Raw genomic sequence first — 23,179 nt, forward strand, 5'->3', positions numbered from 1 at the left:
ATTCCACTATAAACTTTATTTTATTTAGAAAAGCAACAGACAGCCGTAGGTATTTCAGAGAGTGCAGCAGAGTGTAAAGACAGATACAAAAGACACCTGGGATACAGCTGGCTGGCTTCTGCCTTCTGGACACCGTAGATTTCACTGCAACTGACTAGGTTTGCTTTGGCTTTGGGAGGTTCAGAATCAAGTCTGTGGCTGCCTCTGGCACCCTGGCCACTTCAACAGGCATTCTGTGGACTAATGTTTTATGCTGGTTTCATCTCTACTGTTCACCTGTTTGACAAGTGTGACAGGAATTGTGCCAAGGACACAAGGGGAACAAGAAACTGTCCCTGCCCACAGGGGCTCACAACCTAATGGCAAGGCAGAGAAGTAAACAGTCAGCACAATACAGTGTGACGAGTGTAACCAAAGATGTGAGCTCGCAAGCTCAGTGTGGTGTGGGGCCCGCAGGATGCAGGACGGCCACCTGACCCAGCTTCAGGGTGGCTGAGGGCTTCCCGGAGGAGGTGAAGCCTGAGATAAGGAGATGAGGACGAGGAGGTGTGTTAGCCAGGCAAGGTGAGACCTCTTTTCTCAACACCTCATTCAAGTCCCTCATCTGACCTATCTTTCCTCCTTTGAAATTCTATGTCCCACTGTCCGTTCCATTCACAAGTCACTTCTCTATACTGGTTACACTTATACCAGGCTGCTGGCTCCTTGAGGATGGAGATTCTTCGACCATAGTCTTTTCTCCCTGCACCTATGACTGTGTGTTGAACAGAGTGGCCGCGTGGCACCCCGGCTGGGAGACAAGTGGTTCTCAGGCGGCTCAGTGCTTCTCCAGCTCTTGGAGGTGGGTGGTTGTAGTAGATGGAGAGAGTCTAGGACACACAGGTGATACACACAGAAACCACACCTGCGAGGCTGCTGCCTGGCCGGAGCGCTGAGAAACCTTTCTATTCGTTAAGGTGGAAAGTCAAACCACAGAACAGTTCTCTCAACAGCACGACTGTTTGAAAGAAAGAAACAAACAAACGTGTTTCATTGCAACCCCAAACGGGACAGTAACTGCATGTCCCCAGCCCCGCTGTGCACCTTTGGAGCAGCGGCTCAGTCGAAGGTGATGCGGAAGCTGCGCTCCTGCTCCTTGCGGCGGCCCTCGCACACCTTGGTCACCTCCTCCACCTTCCTCTGCAGCAGGGCCGAGTTCTGGTCGATCCACTGCAGCGAGTCCATGTGCGCGTTGAGGATCTTGCAGATCTGCTGCAGCGGGTCGCTGGTGTCGGCGGGGCCCCCTGATGTGTTCAGATGCTCGATGATGTCCTTGAGGTCCTGGGCCATGCGCTTCAGCTGTGCGTCGATGTTCTCGGCCAGCGTGTAGGTCTTCTCCCGCTCCTCGTCGGCGTGCTGCAGGTACACCGTCCCGCTCTGCTCCTTGACCGACTCCTCCAGCGGGCTCAGCAGGTCCTCCAGCTCCTTCTGCTGAGACAGGATGAAGTCGAGCTCCTGGTCCAGCCTCTTCTGGTCCAGCTTCACCTTCTCGACCTCGCGGTGGAGGGTGGTGATCTTCTCCCCGTTCTCGATCAGCGTGCGGTCCCAGGCGTTGACCTGCGTGGCCTGCTGTAAGAAGTGCCGTTCCTGGTCCTCCAGCTCCAGGCTCCACTTGTTGATCAGACTCTCCAGCTGGGCGTAGGTCATCGCGGGGCTGGCGGACACCCCGGTGGCTGCACTGGGGCCGGCTGGGGCGGTCCCGGAGGCCGCTGTGTTGCTGGGGATCCCAGCTGGAGCCAGTGGTTTTATATTCAAGGAGAAGCCGGTGGTGGCAGTGGTGGCGGTGGTGGTTGTCGCCGTGGAGGTGGTGGAAGCTGCTCCAGGGGCCTTCAGGCTGAAGCCCAACGTCCCCACTCCGGGCGTCCCCGCCGTGGTGGCTGGGGCACAAAGGGAGAGCCCGGTGGCAGCAGACGAGGTTGGAGCGGTTGCCAGCGAGGCAAAGAGCGAGGGCCCAGCACTGGTGGTAGCGGCGGCAGGTGCGGAAGCAGCAGGCTGTGTGGCCCCTGCTCCAGTGGCCGCTGGTGTGGCCGGTGTGAAAGGCAGCCCGGTGAGGGCCGTGGGCTGGGCCGAACTCCCCATGGAGCCAATGTTGAAGCCGGAGGTCCCAGTCTGGGACGTGCCTCCACCCGTGAATGAGAAGCCCCCAGGTGTGGTGGACGGAGCAGCAGACGTGGTGGTAGAGCCAAACACAAAGCCGGTGGGCGCCGTGCCCTGGGCTGACGTGACGGCGCTCGAGATGGCATTGGTGAGGGTGCTGCCGCCGAGCCCAAAGCCGCTGGGCTGTGTCGTGGCTGGGGTGGCAGCTGTGCCGCTCAAGTTCAGCTTTGGGCTGTTGATCCCTAAGGAAAATCCGGTTGTTCCTGCTGTAGGAGTTGTGGTTCCAAAACTGAATCCTGTGGTCTGTGTCGCCGGAGCCTGGGTGGTGAGTGAGAACAGGCTGGTGGAAGGGGTGCTCGCGGCTGGCTGGGAGGGAGTCCCAAAATTAAACCCGCCGGTGCCAGACGTGGAGAAAGAAAACCCCGTAGCAGGCGTGGTTGTTGCTGTCTTTGCAGCGCCAAAGGTGAACCCGCCTGTGGGGGCCCCAGTGCCTCCAAAATTAAACCCGCTCATGGCTCCAGACTCTGGTGGCAGCGGCTACTCCGGCTCCCAAAGCAAATCCACCGGCGTCTGCAACCTTGGAAAGATTTTTTAAAGCACAGGAAGTGACATGATCAGATGGCAGTTTTGGAAAGGCAACCTCAGCGGCACGACGGAGCCGTCTGCAGGGTGGCAGGACTCGATAATTCTGGTTAAGCAGCCACCCTTCCCAATGTGTAGCCTAACCAGGCCCTGCTAAACTAGGAAAGAAGGATCGGGATGCACAGCCCGTCCAGGGGGTCAGGCACTAGGAGCTGGAGGTGCTTGGGCCGCTCATGGCCACAGCCAGCACCAGCGGGAGCCCTGCTGCCAAGGAGGGGAAGGCCGAAGAGCGGGCGCCTGAACCAACCTCAGCCCCTGAAGAGGAGGTCGGATTCGAGGCGCTTCTGGAGAGTGGGGCTAGAGGCACACAAGCGCCTTTGGGACCTGCTCCGCAGGCCTCCCTGCTGACTGCAAGTGGGGGGCGGGTAGGCTGATTAGGCACAGTGCCACCCACCACGTGCCCTTCTGGAACTCACAGAGAGACGGGCCCCGGGAAGCTGAGCCGTACACCAGGGCCTTGGGTGCCAAAGGCCCCCTCTGCACACACCCCGCACCATTTAGGAGGATGGAGGGCATGTTGGCGCAGTCCCTCACCCTCCTTCTAACTCAGGGGTGGGCATGAAACCCGAGTGCTCAATCAGAGCGCTTGGCGCCCCCGGCCGCAGAGACTGGTTCAAGGGCACATGGAGACGCGAGTCGGCCAAGAGATCTCCCCCGGGTTTCTCTCCAGGTGCTACAGAGGGGCCTCCTCCACCTGCAGGTGCAGGGCACAGAGGATGAGCACCGGGAGGTGACGAGCTGCCACCAGAGAGGGCACAGGAGAGAGGGAGGGGGAGAGAGTGCGAGAGCCCCAGAAAATCCAGTCCTGCTCACCAGCCCCATTGTCTTCCTCAGAAGCACCATGAGCCAGCACGCCCCTGTTCAGTTTAAGCTGACTGAGTTCCGTCATTTCTAACTGAAAAAGCCCTGAGCAAAGCCATCTGTTAGCTGGAAAGTCAAAGGTGACTTGGAGAGGAAAAGGTCAGTGGGCGTGAGCGATCACACACTGAGCACCAACCATCAGGCGGGCTGCTCAGGGACACGATCTCTCACTACTGTCTGGCGGCAGGGGTTATGTCCCCACGTCCAAGATGAGGAAACTGGGCTCAGAGGGCTGCGGTGACCTACCAGGAGCTGACCCCAGGCCATGAGCCTGATCCACGAAGCTCCTCACCCAGCGCGGGCACCAGATGACAGGGCATTTCCCTGCACCGAATTAGGGGATCAATTAGCTATCAGATACAAGGGAAGATCTGCATTATACCCACTGACACGGCCTCTAACTATATTAAAGAAATGCAGGAAATGACAACAAAGGGAAGCAGAATGCAAATTTACTAGTGCAGTGTGATCTTAGCTGTGGAAAAACAGAACTACTCTGAACAAAGAGGGTTGGAAAGAAATACACCGACATGTGACTGGGGGCTGTCTTTGGTTGGTGGGACTACAGGTGGATGGTCTCCTTGCTAATTTGCAGTAGCTTCCAAATGTTCATTCCATCTGTATAATAGACACATAATTGATAAGCTTGGTTTTTGAAAGAGAACTTCATATTACAGAGTGTAAATATACTCTGAAGAACCAGCGAACTTGTGTAGCCAGATTCTAGAATCACAGTTCGAGCGGGACAGATAGGGTGACTGAATTAAACAAACCTCCCCTAGACTGGTGCTCAATCACACCTTGTCTTGCCCCAAAGGTGACTTGGGTGTGGGGAGGGGCTGGACACCACAGGCTGGGCTGAAGGAAGCAGGGGAGCCGGCATGTGTAAATAACACCATGCCAGGTCAGGACCAAAGATGTGGTCCTCTAAAGACACCCATGTCGGACTTCCCTGGTGGCACAGTGGTTAAGAATCCGCCTGCCAATGCAGGCAACACGGGTTCGAGCCCTGGTCTGGGAAGATCCCACATGCTGCAGAGCAACTAAGCCCGTGCGCCACAACTACTGAAGCTCGTGCACCTAGAGCCCGTGCTCTGCAACAAGAGAAGCCACTGCAATGAGAAGCCTGTGCACCACAACGAAGAGTAGCCCCCGCTCGCCGCAACTAGAGAAAGCCTGTGCGCAGCAATGAAGACCCAACGCGGCCAAGAACAAACAAACAAACAAACAAACAAACAAATAAATAAATATATATATATATAAAAATAAAGACACCCATGTCCTACTCCCTGGAACCCGGGAATGTACTACCGTATGCGGCAGAAGGAATTTTCAGATGTGATTAAATTAAGGATCTTGAAACGGGGAGACAACCCTGGGTTAAACAGTGGGCCCTAAATGTCACCATGAGTGTCCTTATAAGATGGAGGCAGAGAGAGATTTGACTAGAGAAGAGACCATCTGAAGATGGAAGCAGAGATTGGAGTAACGCACTTTTAACTTGGAGATAGAGGAAGGTGCCATAAGCCAAGGAATGCAGGTGGCCTTTAGAAGCTGGAAAAGGCAAGGAAAAGGAATCTCCCCTGGAGTCTCCAGTAGGAACCAGCTCTCCTTGATTTCAGCCCAGTGAGAATGATTTTGGACTCTGATGTCCATAAATACAGAGAATAAATGTGCATTGTTTTAAGCTGCTAATAAGTTTGTGATAATTTGTGAGAACAGCCATATAAGACACGAATACAGATGGGGAGTAGAAAGTGTCTGACGGATATGAAGGGGGACCCCGTGACTCCCCAGGGCTCCCTGAGACTCAGCTCCCTCATCAGGAAAGTGGAAGTGGCCCCTACGACACTGAAGCATGGCCGAGTCGGGAGGGAGGTGGGTATGGTGTTAATGACCTCGGTCGCTGCGCACAGGCACGCACTGCACCGTCACTCTGGGGCGAGCCTCTGGAAGCTGGTGAGGAAGGGAGGGAGGCCGGGGGTGGGTGTGAACCCAGCTGTGAAGTGCTTAGGAAAAAGACCTGGAGGTTGTGGCTGACCTCAAGTTTAACACGAGCTCACGGTCGGCTGCCACTCTTCAGCGGGCCTCAGGCTGCATGACCCATTCCAGCGTCGAAATGAGAGTGGTTCTGGGGCAGCCGACCCCGGCCCCAACAGCACTGTGATACGTAACCCCTCCTCAGCCAACTTCACACCCGTCCTACGAGGTAGTCGGGACGATGGCCCTAGCGCACAGATGGGGGAGGAGAGGCTCAGACGGAAGCAGCCTGCAATTCCACCCCACGGTGGGCCCTAGAGCCCCGCCCCTGCACTGAAAAGCCCTCTTCATCTCTACTTCATCAAATGGGCACCCCCCGCCATCCCGGTTACAGGGCAAGCAGCCCTGCTTTGGGGGCATGGCCGCTATTCTGCACCCCAGCTTCCACCCCACACCCTCATGTGCTTATTTTCCTTCCATTTAAAAGCAGCTGCAAGACGGCTCCCTGTCTTCAGGCACGAAGTTGGTCTCTGAGCACGAAGAAAAGACCCGGGCTTGAACTCTGCTCCTGCCACTCACTAGCTGTGGGGCCCGGCGCAGGTGGCTCCTGAACCGCTCTGTGCCTCAGTTTTCCCACCTGTAATGAGGATACTCCCCTCACACATTGAAGAATAAACACGGTCATGACTGGGGCCGCGTGCCTGGCCCAGAGAAGGCATCCGCCAGTCCTGTCTCCTCTTCCCTCTGCCTATGTAGCTGCCCCTCCACCTTCTACCGCAGACCCCTGGTTTTGTTCGGTCTCCTCCACGCAGCCATGTGCTTCTGGGGAGAGGGGCCCGGGGCCGCCCGCCCTCCCAGTGGGCCTGCCTGGTCTGAGCCAGCAGACCTCAGCTGGCTGCCTCCGATCCACCACCTCCTGGGACATACACTCAAAATGTAAGCTGATCAGACCACCAACATCAGTCTCTCTCCAGGGGCGGGATCATGACCTTGGCCTTTTTACAAAGCTCTTCTGGGGGCTTCTGAGAAAGGTCTCTTCACTCTCGCCACAGCAAGTGCCTTAGCCTACAGGACCACCGGCGCCCAGCCCTGCACCAGTTCCCTTCTTGCTCAAGAGATGCCCACACCCCCCCCCCCCGGCTCACTGCAGAGCCACCTCGAGCTGGGTCTGCTACCAGCAGCCAGAAGCATCCAAACTGCTACACCCACATGTCTCAGTTCTCAAGACCTCACTCGAGAGAGCTTCTGCTATTTATAAGCTGCAGCTAAAATTTTTCAGAAAAGCATTTATAGAAAGTTCTTTGCTTTTTATACCACAAGAAGAACAATCTCCCGTGGGGTCTTGTCTGGTTTAACGGTTCTCTATTTATTAAACGCCTCATCTGTTTCCAACACCTCGGATGCCAGGGACCTACTAAGAGTGGTGAACACGTACTGATCCAGCCCACCCTGTGTGTTACGGCTCACTTATTCCTGAAAGCGGGTCCATTTGACGAACGAGGAGAGTGAGGCCCAGGGAGATGACCTAAACCCTGAAGGCAGCCAGAGATGCGGCAAACGTTGGTTTTCAGTACCAGGGCTGAGGGCAGGGGCAAGGCTGGGTCACAGGTAGTGGGAGCGGATGCCTGAGCTGAGCGTTGAAGGACGAGGGGTCGGCCCGGAGACAGGGAGGAGGGTCTGGGTGGAGGCAGAGAGAGGCTGACCAGCAGGTGTGGCTCTGGGGCCTGAGTATGCTGTCGGCCTGGGCTGGGAGAACGTGCGTGGGGCAGGACTGAACCCTGCATATTCCAAAGAAAGGACTGGCCCTTGCCCGGCTCTGGGGAGGGAACCTCCAAGCCCTTGGAGCATCCTGCCTGACAGAGTGTCTCTAAGGTGGGCCTTGGGCCACACGGCATCAGCATGCCCTGTGAGGGGGCTAGAGACTGAAAAACGAAGGTGGCATGGTGCCTGCATGACTGTAGCTAAAACCACCCACAGCAAGGCTTCCCTGGTGGGCAACGTCCCGCGTGTGCTCACATTGCTGCTGGAGGATTAAGCCCTGTGTGACTCCCCTGGGAGAAGACAACTGGAAGCTTCCACCTGGTCTCTCCTGGACTCTGCCCCGAATACCTCCTTTTCCCCTTGCTGATTTTAACCTGTTTTGGTTTTGCTGTAATAAACCATAACTATAACAGCTTTGCTGAGTTGTGATCTGTCCTTCCAGCAAATCACAGAAGCTGAGGGTGGTCTCGAGGACCTGTGACCATATTCATGTATGGTGCCATGTGATGTGATGGGAGAAGCTGGCAGAGCCACCGATGTCACGATAATGGCCAGACTTTATCCTGAGGGAGCCACAGAGGGACTTTAAGGTGGGGGGGAGGGGGGGACTAACATGGTGGGGGATGGACTGGAGCAGTAGAGGCTGGAGGTGGGGCAGCTGGGAGGAGGCTGGGGGATGGTCTAGGCCAAGAGCCCAAGGCCTGAGCCAGGACCCTGGGGATGGAGAAGAGAGAATCCCAGGTTGGGACATGTATACATCTGCACCCAAATGAGACAAAGTGATAGTTCTGCAGGGTCTGTCCTGGTTAACAAAGCCACTGACAACCAGAACTTTGGGAATTTCTCATAAAACACGGCTGAACAAATACACACTATTGTGAGCTATGAAAAAAAGAGAAGGAAAAAAAGCCCTCTGCCCTCTGTGAGGGCTTTTCTACTTTTACCAAAGGGATGAGCTTTCCTAAAAGAGAAGCTGATGCTGCTTCGGGGCAAGCGGGGAGGTACAAAAACTGAAGTGGTGCCTTTTCCTGGGAAGAGGGGAGGGTGTGCCTGGGCCAGGTGCTTGGAACTGGGCAGCTGTGGCCGGGATAGTTGGTCCACGTAGGACCCAGTCCCCGAGTGTGAAGGGGCTGCCCTGAGATCACTGAGGGTGTTACTGGCAGAGCCACCAGCCCTGCATTTGCCCTCATTTTCCAAACCACATCTGGCCACCTGCATGGCCCCGGGGCGTCTGGGATTCCCACCTACAGACACAACTCACCCTCAGCTTCAAGGACCAGGGTTCTCGGCCATCACCTCCACCTTCGCTCAGGTCCACCAACCTTTAGTTCTTCTGCCTCTCCAAACCTGAACTTCATCTACTTTATTCACTCTAGCATTTACTCAGCCCTACCCTGTGTACAGTGACGACAGCACAGAGAGGAAAAATGGTCTGTCCCCCAAGGGGGGACACAAATTCTTTACAGTACAACAGTCGTTCATACAACAGGTATTTCTGATCACCTGCTATGTACAGACACTATTCAAGGCCCCGAAAATACGGCTGTAGATGAGACAGAGGAGTCTCTGCTCTCGGGGAGCTACATTCCAGTGGGGGAGACAGACAGGAAAACAAGACACAAGAGAGAAATTACATGGCGTGTTAGAAGAGGCTCAGCGTCACGGAGAAAAGACCAAGTGGGGCAAGGGAAGGGGAAGAGGGGGCGCCACGCAGGGGTGAGGGGACTAACAGAGGCGGCCAGAGGGACGAGCACCTGAGACCAGAGGGAGGAGGCAGAACAAAGTCCTGGGGTGGGACCACGACAGCAGGAGGCCGGTGTGGCCGGAGGGCAGGCAGGCGGCACTGTTACTGAGCCCTGGGCTGTCCTTTCCCTCCCTCCCTACCCCAGCCCCTTTTCTTAGACACCAGGAACAGGGGTGTTTGGGAATGAATATGGGGGGACCTCAGCCTTGGACCAAGAGGAAAAGAAAGATTAAGAAGGGTATGGGGGAGGGGTTGTGTGTGGTGGACAGAAGAACAGCCCTGAGACATGTCCACACCGTAATCCCAGAACCTGTGAATACGTGACCTCACATGGCAAAAAGGGGCTTCACAGATGTGATTAAGGATCCTGAGATGGGGAAATGATCCTGGATTATCTGCATGGGCTTTCAATGTAATCACGAGGGTTCTCAGTGGAATCAGGAGGCAGAAGAGGACAGCCAGAGGGACGGTGACCATGGAAGAACGTTCCGAGAGCTGCTACACTGCTGCTCTGAAGACAGAGGAAGGGGCCATGAGCCAAGGAAAGCAGGTGGCCTCTAGGAGCTGGACAAGGCAAAACCCAGAGTCTCCCCCAGTGTCGAGAAGGAACACGGCCCTGTGCACCCATTTCAGACTTCTGACCTCCAGAACTGTAAGAGGAAATATGTATGTTGTCTTAAACGGCTAAGTTCGTGGTAACCTGTTACAACAGCAATAGGAAACTAATACAGGGGTGGGGGACAAAGAACAGGGTGGAACTCAATACAGAGAAATGGATGGGAAACACATCCTGGAGGTGGGGCTGAGAAAGGGGCAGGAGAGAGGGGCGACGGGGCCAGGGCAGGCCTGCCTATGTGCGTCGGGGCGCAATCGCGGGACCCTAGCAGCTGCGGAGCTAGTGGGGAAAGAACAGCTGTGATCCTGAAAATCCAGACATCCCTGGCCACTGGGGTGACCTCATCGGGGTGTGGATGTGTGGGACACCCAGCAACGACAGGCCATGACAGGGTATGACGGAGGGGAGGGACAGGGTGGCCTGGGAGCACCAAGGAGGGCTTGTGGTTATGATGGTGTCAGCCCCACAGGGCAGGATTTCCCTCTGTTTTGTTAATGGCTGTACCCCCAGCACGTAGAGCAGTGCCTGGCATGCAGCAGGTACCCAATAAATAATTGTGACTGACCGACGGCCTGAGAACTGATACTAACTACATTTACTGAGTGCCACCTATGTAAGCGGTACCCGGCCAGGAGCACTAGGGAGCAAGCAGCACACTAAACCCTTCCTGGATGGGAAACAAGCTCAGAGAGGTGATGTGACTTCTTCAAGGTCACACAGCAGCAAACACTAGTCCCAAGAAGGGAATCGAGCTCCTTCTGGGGTAGGGGAGGGGGAAACGTCAGAATTAGGTCTAATGGAGGAGTGGAGTGCTCTGGGCGGAACATGCGGCTGAGCAGCCAAGGGAGTGACACACCTCCAGGGCAGCTTCTGCACAGCTATGGCTGGAGCAGCAGGCTGAGGGGGAGTGGGGTCGAGGGCCGGGTCACAGAAGCAGACTGGCAGCCAGTCCACCCACCGGACACAAAGCTGGGACCCCGCTTCCCTCCCAACCCCACCGCGGCCCTTCACCTTCTCACCTCAGAAGTGACTCTCCCACCACGAGGCTCATCCACTGGGGCAGAGGCAGCTGCCCCACATCCACCCCCCTGCTTCATAACAGAAACTGTTTCATTTGGGCCAGCCAAAGGACTCCATGTCCCACGGCTCCTTAATGGGGCCCAGGTCTTTCTAGTCCACTGATGGGCCGGGAGGAGGGCAGTAGGCCTGCAGCGGTCAGAAGTCCAGCCCACGCACCTCCGTGAGCTCTGCGGACAGAGGACTTTGCCCAACCTCTTCTGCCAGTCGCCCGGCAGGACACAGCCCAGCAACGAGAAGTGGGCGCTGCAGCCTGTCGGCCCGAGTGCCCGCTCCTCCACTCCTAGCCCTGGGAGCTTAGTTCTAAGTTCATCCCCCGGGCCTCAGTTTCCTCATCTGAAAAAAGGGGATGGTGGCTCTAGAATCATACGGTCTCTGTGAAGATGAAATGGTCTAATCCGTGTCAAGCACTTAGCACCATGTCTGGTGTATCCTCGGGACCCAGGAAATGTTATTAATGCGGTTCTGGGAAGTGACGGGAGCAACTGCTCCCGGCATTCTGCCCACAGCCACCTGGTGGCTGCCAACAACGCTGAGCCCAGGCACTACCCAGGCAGGACAGGAGCTGTCTGTACCAACTACGTTTCCCCTTTGGAATTAGCTATTTATTTAAGACTTGGAGGAAGTGTGGCCACGGGCTCAGAGATACCAGAAGAGGGGAGAAGACATGGGAGAGACAAGGCAGGAGATCAGAGACTGAGGGAACCGCTGCCCCTGGTCGTCATCAGCCCAGCCCAGCGCTGCTGAATGCGGCCTTGCCTGGGGAAATGTGATGCCCGTTGAGGCTCAAAGGCCCGGGCCGGACCGGCCCAGCCCGGCCCAGCCAGTACCTTTGCTGTGTCAGTGCAGGGACTCCCTATCCCCTGCCCCTCACCATCATCTCTTCTAGGTTGTCTCACCAACATGTGAGACACTGACTCTTGCTTCTTAAATCTCTCTTGAATCGGATCCCCTACTCTCCCTTGAGTCAAAGAAAACCCCTCTAAACCTCAGGAACGGATGAGCCAGAGAGCCGGCCCTTCAAGAATGGAAATCAACTGATCAGCGATGAGCAGCTTGCCAACCAGACCTTAGACAGGGCAGAGTCTCAGGCTCCAGAGTGGCGAGGAGGCCAGTGTGGCCAGACCAGAGTGCGGTGTGAAGCCAAGATAGAGTTCTGAAGTTCCAGGATCTGATTTACGTTTTGAAAGACTCGCCCAGGTTGCTGGGAGGTGGGGTGGGGCAAGACGCCAGCAGTCGCCTGGCGGGGGCTGGTGGTGACCTGGGCCACTCTGTCTGGCTCTTACACAATCATCCTGTCTGCTGGGCCCGGCCAACCCCAGGTGCAGGAAACGGAGCCCCAGAGAGGGGCAGAGAGGCTTTTCTAAGCCAGTCTGCAGCAGGGAAACCTCACTGCTCCCCTCCGTGTAAAGGCCATCTCTCTTCCACAGCACAAGGCATCCCCTACTGGGAGGGTGGGACAGAGACCAGGTAGATGCAGTTTTCAACTGCCCTCTCACCTCCTTAAGCTGCCTGGGGTTCTGGTCCTAATTTCCTCGGGCCTGTTCCTCCCTGTGGACGGGCACACTGCAGGCTTCTCACCCTCCCAGGTATCAATATAACGAACCCATGTTAAGCATTAGAGGCCTGTCTGGACAAACAGAAGGTGTGTCTGTCTGTCTGCTGTGGGGAGGGCAAAGAATGTAGAAAGCCTCACTGCCTGTCCTGGTCACATGAACTGATCCCTAAATGTCCCTGCATACTAACTGCCCAAGAGACACTGTCACACGTGTTCCATTTCCCAACCCACCCAATGACATACTGGTCATTTTTCAAAATGAAAATTAAATTCTTTTTGTGAAGAGATAGTTTGTTCACATGGTTCTATGTTCCAAAGGTACAAGAGGGAATTCCACGGTCTCTGATCCTCCCCTGCCCCGCACAGCTATCTTTCTTACCTGGAGACAAGCTTTTAAGTTTCCTGTGCCTCTTTCCAGAGATTTTCTTTTTTTCTTTAAATAAATAAATTTATGTACGTATGTATGTATGTATGTATGTATGGCTGTGTTGGGTCTTCATTGCTGTGCGTGGGTTTTCTCTAGTTGCGGTGAGCGGGGGCTACTCTCCGTTGCGGTGCGCAGGCTTCTCATTTCTGTGGCTTCTCTTGTTGCAGAGCAAGGGCTCTAGGCGCACAGGCTCTAGAGAGCAGGCTCAGCAGCTGTGGCGCATGGGCTTAGTAGCTCCCGCGGCCTGTGGGATCTTCCCAGACCAGGGCTCGAACCCGTGTCCCCTCCACTGGCAGGCGGATTCTTAACCACTGCGCCACCAGGGAAGTCCCTTTCCAGAGATTTTTCAATGCGTTTAAGTAAATGCAGTTTGCAATCTCCCCGTTGTACACAAAAGGCTGCATATGCCAGGAGCACTATTCTGCACTCTTCTTTCTTCACTGACTATACTGTAGAAGTCATTTTAAGTAGGCTTATCATCCTCATTGGATGGAGGAGGAAACGTTCTCACAGGGGAACTGCCTTGCACCCCTCGGCTGTTTGCTCCTCAGGGTTGCCTCCAGCTGGTACCTAAGTACTTCTTGGACTCAGAGGTTCTCAGCCATCCTTCTTCCTTCCTTCACTGGAAAATACTCTCTCTACCCCAAGAAGTCACCTCACGGCTAATGAGCAATTACATTCTCCTTCTCACTCCTGAGGCCCAAACCTGCACCTGAAGGAGCTCAGGTGGGGGGACAAACAGCAAATTTCCCCACGGGGAAAACGAATCAGGTTAGTCGTGTGTGGAAAAGTCAGGAAACAACCAGAGGAGGAGATTTTTAAGGAAGATTCTAGGACCACTCTTAATATAAAATAATAGGACTGGACGAGCTCTGAGGAATACTCAGGTACTGGATCCCTTACCTTTTTTGCCAAGAACTGTTTTGTTTCCTTCTCTTGTACTGAAAGATATTTTCCCCCTCTACCTAGCCGCATTTTTGTGTGTGTGTGTGGTCGTGCTGCACATGGGATCTTAGTTCTGACCAGGGATGGAACCCATGTCCCCTGCAGTGAAAGCGTGGCAGTCTTTACCACTGAACCGCCAAGGAAGTCCCCCTAACTGCATTTTTAACATTTAACTTTTAACTACACAATCAATACATCAGTCCTCTCTTTAAAATATTGTTTTGGCCACCACCAACAAAGCTAAGCATCCCCTGATCACTACCCTTGATCCTGGTCCCCACACCCATGAGGTATCCCAGTTAAAAGTCGCTGTGTATCTGTTATCTACGTACTTGTGCGTACGTTCATAGCCAGAGGAAATGATTTATTCATATGTTTTCTCTACTACACAGGGGATCATACTGCATGTGTCACTCCACAATTTGTAGCGTTTTCAACAGGTTTTCCTCTCCTTCTAGCTGCTGTAAACCAGTCCACAGTGTGACTAGACCACATTTTATTTATCCGTGCCTCTACTGATGGACATTCAGAATGCTCCTGATTTTTTCTTTATTATAAATAATACTGGAACAAGCATGCTCACTCATGCTTTCTCGGGCACAGGCACAGACGCTTTTCCAGGGCAGGTCCCAGAAGAACTGCTGGCCACAGGTACCTGCATTCTGGTTTTGAGAGGGACAAACAAACTGCCCTCCAACTTGCCTGTATGTGCTTTTATTCTAACTGGCAGTGCCTGAGACAACCATTTCCCTACAGTCTGCCAGCACCTGAAATTAGGAAAGTATTGCCAACCTGATATATGAACTGCATTAAAAAAAAAAAAAAATGATAAAAGCACCAACCATTCAGCACCACTGTATGCCAGCACATGTTGGGTAATTCACAAATATACCTCATTCATTCAGTCAACAAACATCCACTGAGACTTAGGACAGGACAGGACAGGCCTTGGGCTGGGCAAACAAAGACAATATGGCATGGCCACCTGTCCTCAAAAACCCAGTGTTATAAATGTGAGGAAGGAAAAGCTACCAGAATTGAAAACAGGTAGTCAAACAAAAACTTGTGCACAAACATTCACAGCAGCATTATTCCCAACAGCCAAAAGGTGCCCCCATCACTAACCACCCTTTGCCTCCATCACTCCACTCCAGCCCCACAGGCCTTCCTGCTGTTCTGCACACACGCCTAAAGCACTCCTGCCTCAGGGTCTTTGCATTTGCTGTTTTCTCTCTCTCGAACACTCTGACGGCCCCATAGCTCACTCCCTTACCTCCTTCAGGTCTTTGCTAAAATGTTACCTACTCAGTAAGCTCTTCCCCAGCTATCCTTAGGACCCAGCATCATCTGAAATACAATATATTCCATTTTCAGACCTCATTTGTTGTCTGTCTCCCCAATAGAACGACGGATCCATGAAGGGCAGGATTTTGGTCCGTGATCTCCACTGCTGTACCCCAATGTCTGTGACAGTTGCTGGTCACTGGGGGCACTCAGCAAATGCTTGTTAACCCAATAAACAGATCCAGGTTGCTTTGTGCCAGGTACTATTCTAAGTGCTTTCCATGTACTAACTGGTTTAGTTCTCACTGCTTCTACCACAGGGTAGGTACCATTAGCATCTCCGTTTTAGAGTTAAGTAACTTGCTCCATGTCAACATAAATGTCAAAGTCAGGATATGACAAGGTTCCTGTCCTTAAATAATTCGGAGTTTACTGAGGGTAACAAAGAGATAAATTGTTGGACAACAGGTAGACACTGTGAAAGAGCTTTGGTTAGAACCTACTGGAAGCCCAGGGGAGGGGCAAGGACACTGTCCTAGAGAAGGAAGGGATGTTTAAGCCTGTTTTGAAGGATGTGGAGGAGTTAGTCAAGGTGGGAAGGGGTTAGATCAATAGCTCATTCCAGGCAAAAGCTCAGAAGGGCAAAGGCTGCCTTGAAGAACAGTGTTAAATGCCCTGTGTGAAAACCACAAGATGCCAAAGAAGATACACAAATGGGTGATAAGCATGGGAAAAGCACTGTTAGCCTTCGGGAAATGCAAATCAAAACCACAATGAGATACCAGTTCACTGGTGCCACTAGGATTAAAATAACAAAAAAGGTGGACAATATCAAGCGTTGGTTAGGATGTGGAGAAACTCGAACCCTCATCGCTAGTGGGAACGTAAGATAGTGCAGCCACTTTAGAAAACAGTATGGCAGTTCCTCAAAAGGTTAAACACAGAGTTATCCTACGATCCAGCAATTCTACTCCTAGGTATCTCCCAAGAGAAATGAAAACATATGTCCACACAAAACTAGTACACACATATTCGGTAACAGCCAAAAAGTAGAAACAACCCAAACGTCCATCAATTGATGAATGGATAAAATGAAATGTTATGCAGCTTTAAACAGGAATAAAGGGCTTCCCTGGTGGCGTAGTGGTTGAGAGTCCGCCTGCCGATGCAGGGGACACGGGTTCGTGCCCCGGTCCGGGAAGATCCCACATGCCGTGGAGCGGCTGGGCCCGTGAGCCATGGCTGCTGAGCCTGCGCGTCCGGGGACTGTGCTCCGCAACGGGAGAGGCCACAACAGTGAGAGGCCCGCGTACCTCAAAAAAAAAAAAAAAAAAAAAAAAAAAAAAAGGAATAAAGTATTGACGTATGCTACAAAACAGATGAACCTAGAAAACTAGACACAAAAGGCCACCTATTGTATGATTCCATTCATATGAAATGTCCAGAATAGGCAAATCTACAGAGAGAGAAAGCAGGTTAGTGGTTGCCGAGGGATGGGAGCACGGAGAGTGACCACTAAGAGGTATGGGGCTTCTCTCTGGAGTGATAAATATGTTCTAAAATTAGATTGTGGTCATGAGTACACAACTCTGAATGTATAAAAACCACTGAATTGTACACTTTAATAAATGGATGTGAATTATGCTTTTTTCCCCCCAGTATTTCAATAAAGCCATTAAACAAACCAACCAAGCATGGGATGCCAGGGAGGGGCTGAGAAGGCAGGGGCTGGGCAGAGCTACTTCTAAAGATAGGATCACACTTTCTTGTGGGGATGAGTACAGCTGGTTGAGAATGGGCTGGGGAGGAAACTGTAGTTGAAATGCTCCAGTCAGCTGAGGCCAACAAGGGGTTCCAGTGGAAACGCAGCCTGGCACAGATACACCACAGATACAAGACTCAGTGTGGGGCTGAAGCACCAGGGCCAAGGGACTTTTAAGAGCACCACAGGTGGGGCTTCCCTGGTGGCGCAGTGGTTGAGAGTCCACCTGCCGATGCAGGGGACGCGGGTTTGTGCCCCGGTCCGGGAGGATCCCACATGCCGCGGAGCGGCTGGGCCTGTGAGCCGTGGCCGCTGGGCCTGCGCGTCCGGAGCCTGTGCTCCGCAGTGGGAGAGGCCACAGCGGTGAGAGGCCCGCATACCGCAAAAAAAAAAAGAGCACCACAGGTGGATGGGCGCGCGCATGTGCGCGTGCGTGCGTGCGTGTGTGTGTGTGTGTGTGTGTGTGTGTGTAGACAGAACCACACACACCTGTGCTCCCTCCCCAGCCTCTCTCTTGTAAGCAACACCAGTGTCCCAAGGGAGAGGCAGTGATGTCAGTGGGGGAGGGAGGCAAAGGTCCAGGTTGTGGTAGAGGCAGTTGCCATGGAGATGGTTTTTCTGGGAACCAGGTGAAAACCACCAGAGGTGGGGGGCAGGGTGGCTTTGATTCTGAGATTAAAACCAATCACAGTCCCTACCTATCCCTGGGTATCAACCACCGCACTAACACTTCTGGACATTTATTATGTGCTGTGCCCTGTTTGTAGTGCTTTACCTGTACTGACTACAACCCAAGGAGGCAGGAACTACCAGCGTTCCCATTTTACAGATGAGCAAACTGAAGCCAAGAGAACTTCAGTAACTTGCCCAAAGTCGCCCAGGTGGTTAGGACTGACCGAGGCTGTCTGGCCCCAGAGCTAAGCTGGGGCATCAGGAGCCTCTCCAGTGTGACCCTTTTCACCACTACGCACCCCCATCGCGTGCCATGTCCAACACCCCCTTCCTGTTCCCTAATGACATCCCAGGTCACCTCCATCACCTTCCAGACTAGTTTAGCGGTTCGGGTTTCACTCTCAAATCCAACTCAGTGCCGTATGCTTTCCCCCACTGCAGGATAGACTCTGACGCTTGGAGTGAAGCGGGGGCCTCAGCTGCTCTTTCCTGCCCCGCGTCCCCCCGGCCCCCGCCGGAATCTGTTCCTGCTCTGGGTGGGGGCGGGCAGGAGAAGGGCAAAGGGCTACTGAACAAACCTAACAGCTCTGAGGTCTGGGGCCCTGCTGGCCGCTGGCCCTCAAAGCCCCCCGTGGGGCAGTCCTGGGGGACCTCTCAGGCCTGTGAGGTGTTCCTGCTGTGGTCCCCTGCCTCTGCCTCAAACCCCCCCCCTCTTGCTCCCTTGGCTCCCACTATGACTGGCCATCCCAGTGGGTGCCAACTGCATTCATTCAGGCCTTGCTATTTCCCTTTGTGCCCAAGCAAACCTGGGGGTATGGTGCATCCAAGGCCCACCTCAAGGCAGGGGTACAGGCTGCGCTGCAGCTGCCCTCCACCTCCCATCCCCCATCGGGCACGAGGAGCAGGTTTGCTGTGAGAAAGGGAAGAGCAGCCCTGACAGCTGGCCCTGGTACTCTCCTGCTGGGCATAAACAACTTAACAGAACACATCAGGCAAGGCCACCCTGGTTGTGATGATGGATCTTGACACGTCTCAACACAGACAGAAACATACTGTCCAAAGCACAAAAATGACCAAACATCACTCTCCTGGCTCAGAGCTGACGGCTGCTTCTTAACTAAGCACAACATCAGCTCCACTGACAAAGGACGCTGGTCACGGACTTGCCCCTGCTCCCTGCCGGCCTCCAATCCAGAGCAAAACCCCACTTCCCTGAACCCTCCCCAGTCACCTAACCCAGCCCAGCCCCTAAAAGTCCTCTCTGACACCCCCTTCCTGAGATGCCCCATGGGCCCCCAAGGTGGGTGGCCCCACAGCTGTGGCAAGCAAGAAACCCAAATGGTTTGACTACATGTACTGGAGGTCCTGGGGGCATGGATGGCTGATGAAGGACACCAGCCCCCCTTCAGCAGGAACCCAACCTTCCCAGATGATTCCCTAGAGACCCCCTTCCCTGCTCCCCACAAACACTGCCCTCCCCAACTGCACATAGGCTGGGCAGAGACTAAGTGAGGCCGGCACCCTTTCAAGCTGGGTCAGTCCGGTGGGGGGGTGGGGGGAGCAGCTCGGGGGTGTGTGTGGCCCTGCACCGAGAAGTCCTCAGTTCCTTTAGTTCTCTGCTCTGGGCAGAGGATGACAGATGTGGGGTTGGGAGCAGGGGGTTGGGAATCACCGCACACAAAGGTCAGGGAGGGCCCTCGGCCCCAGCCTATCCGCACTCGTGGTTTGTTGAGGTTTCTCTGAGTGACTCACCAACCTTTTAAAACTTGGATCTCATGGAAAAGTCTGGATTTCTCACTTCTATGAAACCTGAAGCTCTGCACTGCCAGGCCGCCACTGTTGCAGGGCACATGGGCTGACCCTGAGCAGCACCGTGCCTGCGGGGACAGCTCGCTCGCGGAGCCAGGCATCGTTCTAGGCCTTTTCACACGTTATCTCTGGTCCTCACCACTGCCCTCTGCTATTGTCCCTGCTCTTCTGATGTAGCACGTGGGGGCACAGCACCTTGCTGAAGGCCACACAGTGGTAAGTGACGTGTCCTGAGCTCCAGGACACTGCTGTCAATTACCTTCAGTTTACCCTGTCCACTCCCTGTGGGCACATGAGGGAGGGGTATGCCAGGGCTGGCGCTCGCCTTTAGCTCCCAGATGAGGAAACTGAGGTTCCGAGAGGGGAGGCGTGGTAGGATGGATAACACGCCCAAAGATGTCCACATCCTAGTCCTCAGAATCTGTGAACGTTACCCTATATGGCAAAAGGGACTTTACAGATGTGGTTAAATTAAGGATCTAGAGATGGAGACACTATACTGGATTTTTGGGGTGTGCCCTAACGTAATCACAAGGGTCTTTATAAGAGGGAGGGCAAGAGTATCAAAGGAGGAGATAGGGGACATGATGATGGAAGCAGAGGTAGAAGTGATTCAAGGAAGGGGCCATGAGCCAAGGAATGCAGGCAGCCTCTCAAAGCTGGAAAAGGCCAGGAAATGGATTCTCCCCTAGAGCCTCGAGAAGGACCCCTTTTAGACTTCTGGTCTCCAGAACTGAAAGGGAATAAATGCATGTTGTTTTAAGCCACTAAGTTCGCGGCAATTTGTTACAGTGGCCACAGGAAATGAAAACAGAAGATGACCATCGAGGGTGCTGGAGCTGGTGCAGCAGTATGGGGCCTCGCCAGGCTCTGGGAGCTGTGGCTGCCTCTGCTGAGGAAGATGTAGCAGGAGCGAGGGGGAGGGAAGGGACTCTGGAGGACTCTGAGCCGCTGGGCCACGTGGCAGACCTGTGTTCTGTGTGCCTGGCCCCTGCACTGCCCTTTCCCCAGCTGAACTGGCCTTGGCCTTCCTGCCCTTGTTTGCCAAGACGCCCACCCCCAACCTCTGCCCTCCTGGCCTGCATGATGCAGACACCTGCCCTAGTGCCCCTTCAGAGGCCACAGGACTGAATTCCCCAGTCTCTGTGCCTGAGCAACTCATTTAAAAATAAACTGATGCGGGACTTCCCTGGTGGTCCAGCAGTTGGGACCACCAGCAGTTGGGACTCCGTGCTTCCACTGCAGGGGGCACGGGTTTGATCCCTGGTCGGGGAACTGAGATCCCTGCCTGCCCCACAGCACGGCCAAAACAAGAGAACTGATGCCTAGTGAGGCTACAGCGCAGGGCTGGGGGCTGTGAGGAATGATTCTTGGGAATGAGGAGGGTCCGGACTTACCCTCTAAGTGCTCAGGGAAACAGTCACATACACAGACATCTGCCTTCGAGGCGGCTCTGAAAGCAGAACAAAGTGGGGTAGGAATACGAAGAGAAACAAACATGGGTTGACCTTGAGTTCCTGGTAAGTGCTGGGCTTTACCTACATCATTTCATATAATCCCCTCAGCACCTAAGCCTTAAAGAGAAATAATTAATGCTCATAATTAGGCAGGCTCCGTTCTAGGAATTTTACATACATTTACCGATTTAATCCTCACGATAATCCTAGGAGGTGGGTCATCTTATCCCCATTTTATGGATGAGGAAACTGAATCACAGAGAGAAGATGTCACTTGCCGAGGGTCAAATAAGTGGCGTTGGGATGTGAACCTAGCAGGCTGGCTCCAGAGTCAAGGCTCTGAGCCACTTTTCACTTCATCTTAGCCAAAAGGTTGAGAAGCGATCTGAGCCACTTTTCGGAAGGCAGCTGAGGCCAAGGCAGAGTAGGGGCCTCGTGTGCACCCTTGGCCAGGACTAGGTGGTATGGGCTTGGGATTGAAACCTGGGTCCATCTGATGGAAAACTCGGTGCCTCTTTCATCACTGCAGGCCCGTCACCTTGACTGGGAGACCAGTTCGGGGTTCTGCAATAGGACAGGTGAGGAGGGCCTCCTCTGGGACAGGGGATGGGGAGGGGCAGGTCACAATCAATAGAATTCGGCAATTGTGAGCAGCAGCAGACCCGAGGTGAAGGTCCAGGCTTGGTGGCCTCCCAGCAGGCTACATCCTGAGCTGGGGGTCAGGGACCCCACACATCTGAGAGAGGACAGGCTCTCCCTGGGACCAGCAGGGCCTTGGAAGCTATATGGCGGAGGCCCGGGCTCTAACCAGCAGTGTGACTGTACATGACACCTTGCCCCCTGCAAGCTGAGCGGGTCAGCCTCTGTGATCTGAGTCTGTTCTTGGTAGTTCTTGGCATGGAGCCTGATTCTCAGGGTTCTGCACAGGTTGCTCTCCCTCCCCCTCCCCAAACCCCTCCCTTGCTGTGCTGGGGCCTCTCTCCAATCCAGGACTTCACTAACCAGGAACAGTTGCCGGGTGCGCAGGGGGGCCCCCAGGGAATCCCCTCACTCCCCCTCCCCGTCAAACAGCCAGGGTGATGCAACCTGCCTGCAATTGCCACCTCACTCCCCAAGCCTGGCTCCTCCGCACTGAAAAAGAGTCCCCAGCAGCCCCACCCATGCTCCCAGCCCCAGCTCAGGGTTGAAGGGCCTGGGGCAGCTGGACCCCAGAGGACTTTGTGAAGCTGGGGGAGGCCAAGGCATCTGAGTCCTGGATGGGCAATAGGTCCAGAGGTGGGTGTGGGGAGAGGGTTCAGGGTGCCAAGACCTGGGCTCACAGGCACCACTGATGACCCACCGCCCATAAATTCGAATATGCCCTGAAGGGCTACAGAGCTCAGTGTGCAAGCTGGCACCAGTTCCGCAGGACTGAGTCAGGCCACGTAGCGGGGGGGGGTAATTGGCACCAGAACTCAACTCTATGGGACCCAACAGATGGAGAGAGAAAAAGGCACAAGGGGCTGGGACAGGGGGACCAGGGTCTTCTCAGTCAGCAAACGCCGCAATCTACTGGCAGCAAGATTCCCACACTAAGTTCATTCCCAGGTATTAAAAAATATCCTACCTGGTCATCCAGTCAAAACCCCATAATCCCCATCTATGAGACAAAACCAAATGGAGGGACATTCCATAGAATATTCAACCTGCACTTTTCAAAACTGTCAGGGTCATGAGAGACAAGGAAAGTCTAAAAAGCCTTTGCAGAACAGAGGTGGCTAAAGAGACGGACGACTAAGTGTAAGACGGCATCCTGGAGGGGATCCTGGAACAAAGGAAGGGCGTTAGCGAACAACTGGTGAAATCAGAAGACAAGGTGGAGTCTAGGTAATAGAAATGTACTGATGTTGGCTCCTGAATTGTGACAAATGTACGAGCATAATGCAAGATGTCCAGTGACAGAGACTGGATGAGGGGTGTAAGGGGACTCTCTGCACTGTCTCTGCAGCTTTTCAGTACATCTACAATTATTCCAAAATAAAAAGTTTATTTAAATAAAAATACTCTACCTAGTCCTCCTGTTATAATCTAGAAGGTCTTCTCGAAGAAGACAGGGGATGACTGTGCCCTCACTGCCAGCGGCCTGTCCAACAGACTCCCCTAATCCCACCTGCTACCGCTCAAATATCTACACTGAGGAGTGGAAGTCGGTCCTTACTTCTTACTTAAAAGAACTTTAAAAGCACTACTGCTTAGCAATGGAGATAAAACACATCCACCTCAATAACAGTAGTAATAAAAACTCCTTATGTAGCACCTACTGCGTGCCAGGCACTAGTCTAAGCGCACTTGACCTGGATTAACTCATTTAATCCTCAAAACAGTACTAAGAAGCAGGTACTATTAACGGCCACGTACATCAGTACGTTTCTATTTACTCAACTCTATGCTTTATTCTGGCACTGTTAA

At 53.9% G+C, this 23,179-nt stretch overlaps 1 protein-coding gene across 3 annotated transcripts in view; it reads right to left on the reverse strand.

The window, feature by feature from the left end:
* The window catches only part of NUP62 (nucleoporin 62), a 25,409-nt gene continuing 2,230 nt past the window's right edge, over window positions 1–23,179 (reverse strand). The window contains exons 2-3 of one of the 3 annotated variants that reach the window (XM_081215433.1): window positions 20,672–20,727; window positions 1–2,713 (exon numbers count right to left, since the gene is read on the reverse strand). In XM_081215433.1, coding sequence (XP_081071559.1) covers window positions 1,099–2,649 — 1,551 coding nt within the window. In that variant the 5' untranslated portion in view covers window positions 2,650–2,713; window positions 20,672–20,727 and the 3' untranslated portion in view covers window positions 1–1,098. Of the gene's footprint in view, window positions 2,714–10,759; window positions 10,857–20,671; window positions 20,728–23,179 lie in introns of those variants that run through there. The other 2 variants (XM_081215434.1, XM_081215432.1) reach the window with 2 other exon arrangements.

This window comes from Mesoplodon bidens, assembly GCF_964165515.1.
Source record: "Mesoplodon bidens genome assembly, chromosome: 18".
Classification (NCBI taxonomy): domain Eukaryota; kingdom Metazoa; phylum Chordata; class Mammalia; order Artiodactyla; family Ziphiidae; genus Mesoplodon; species Mesoplodon bidens.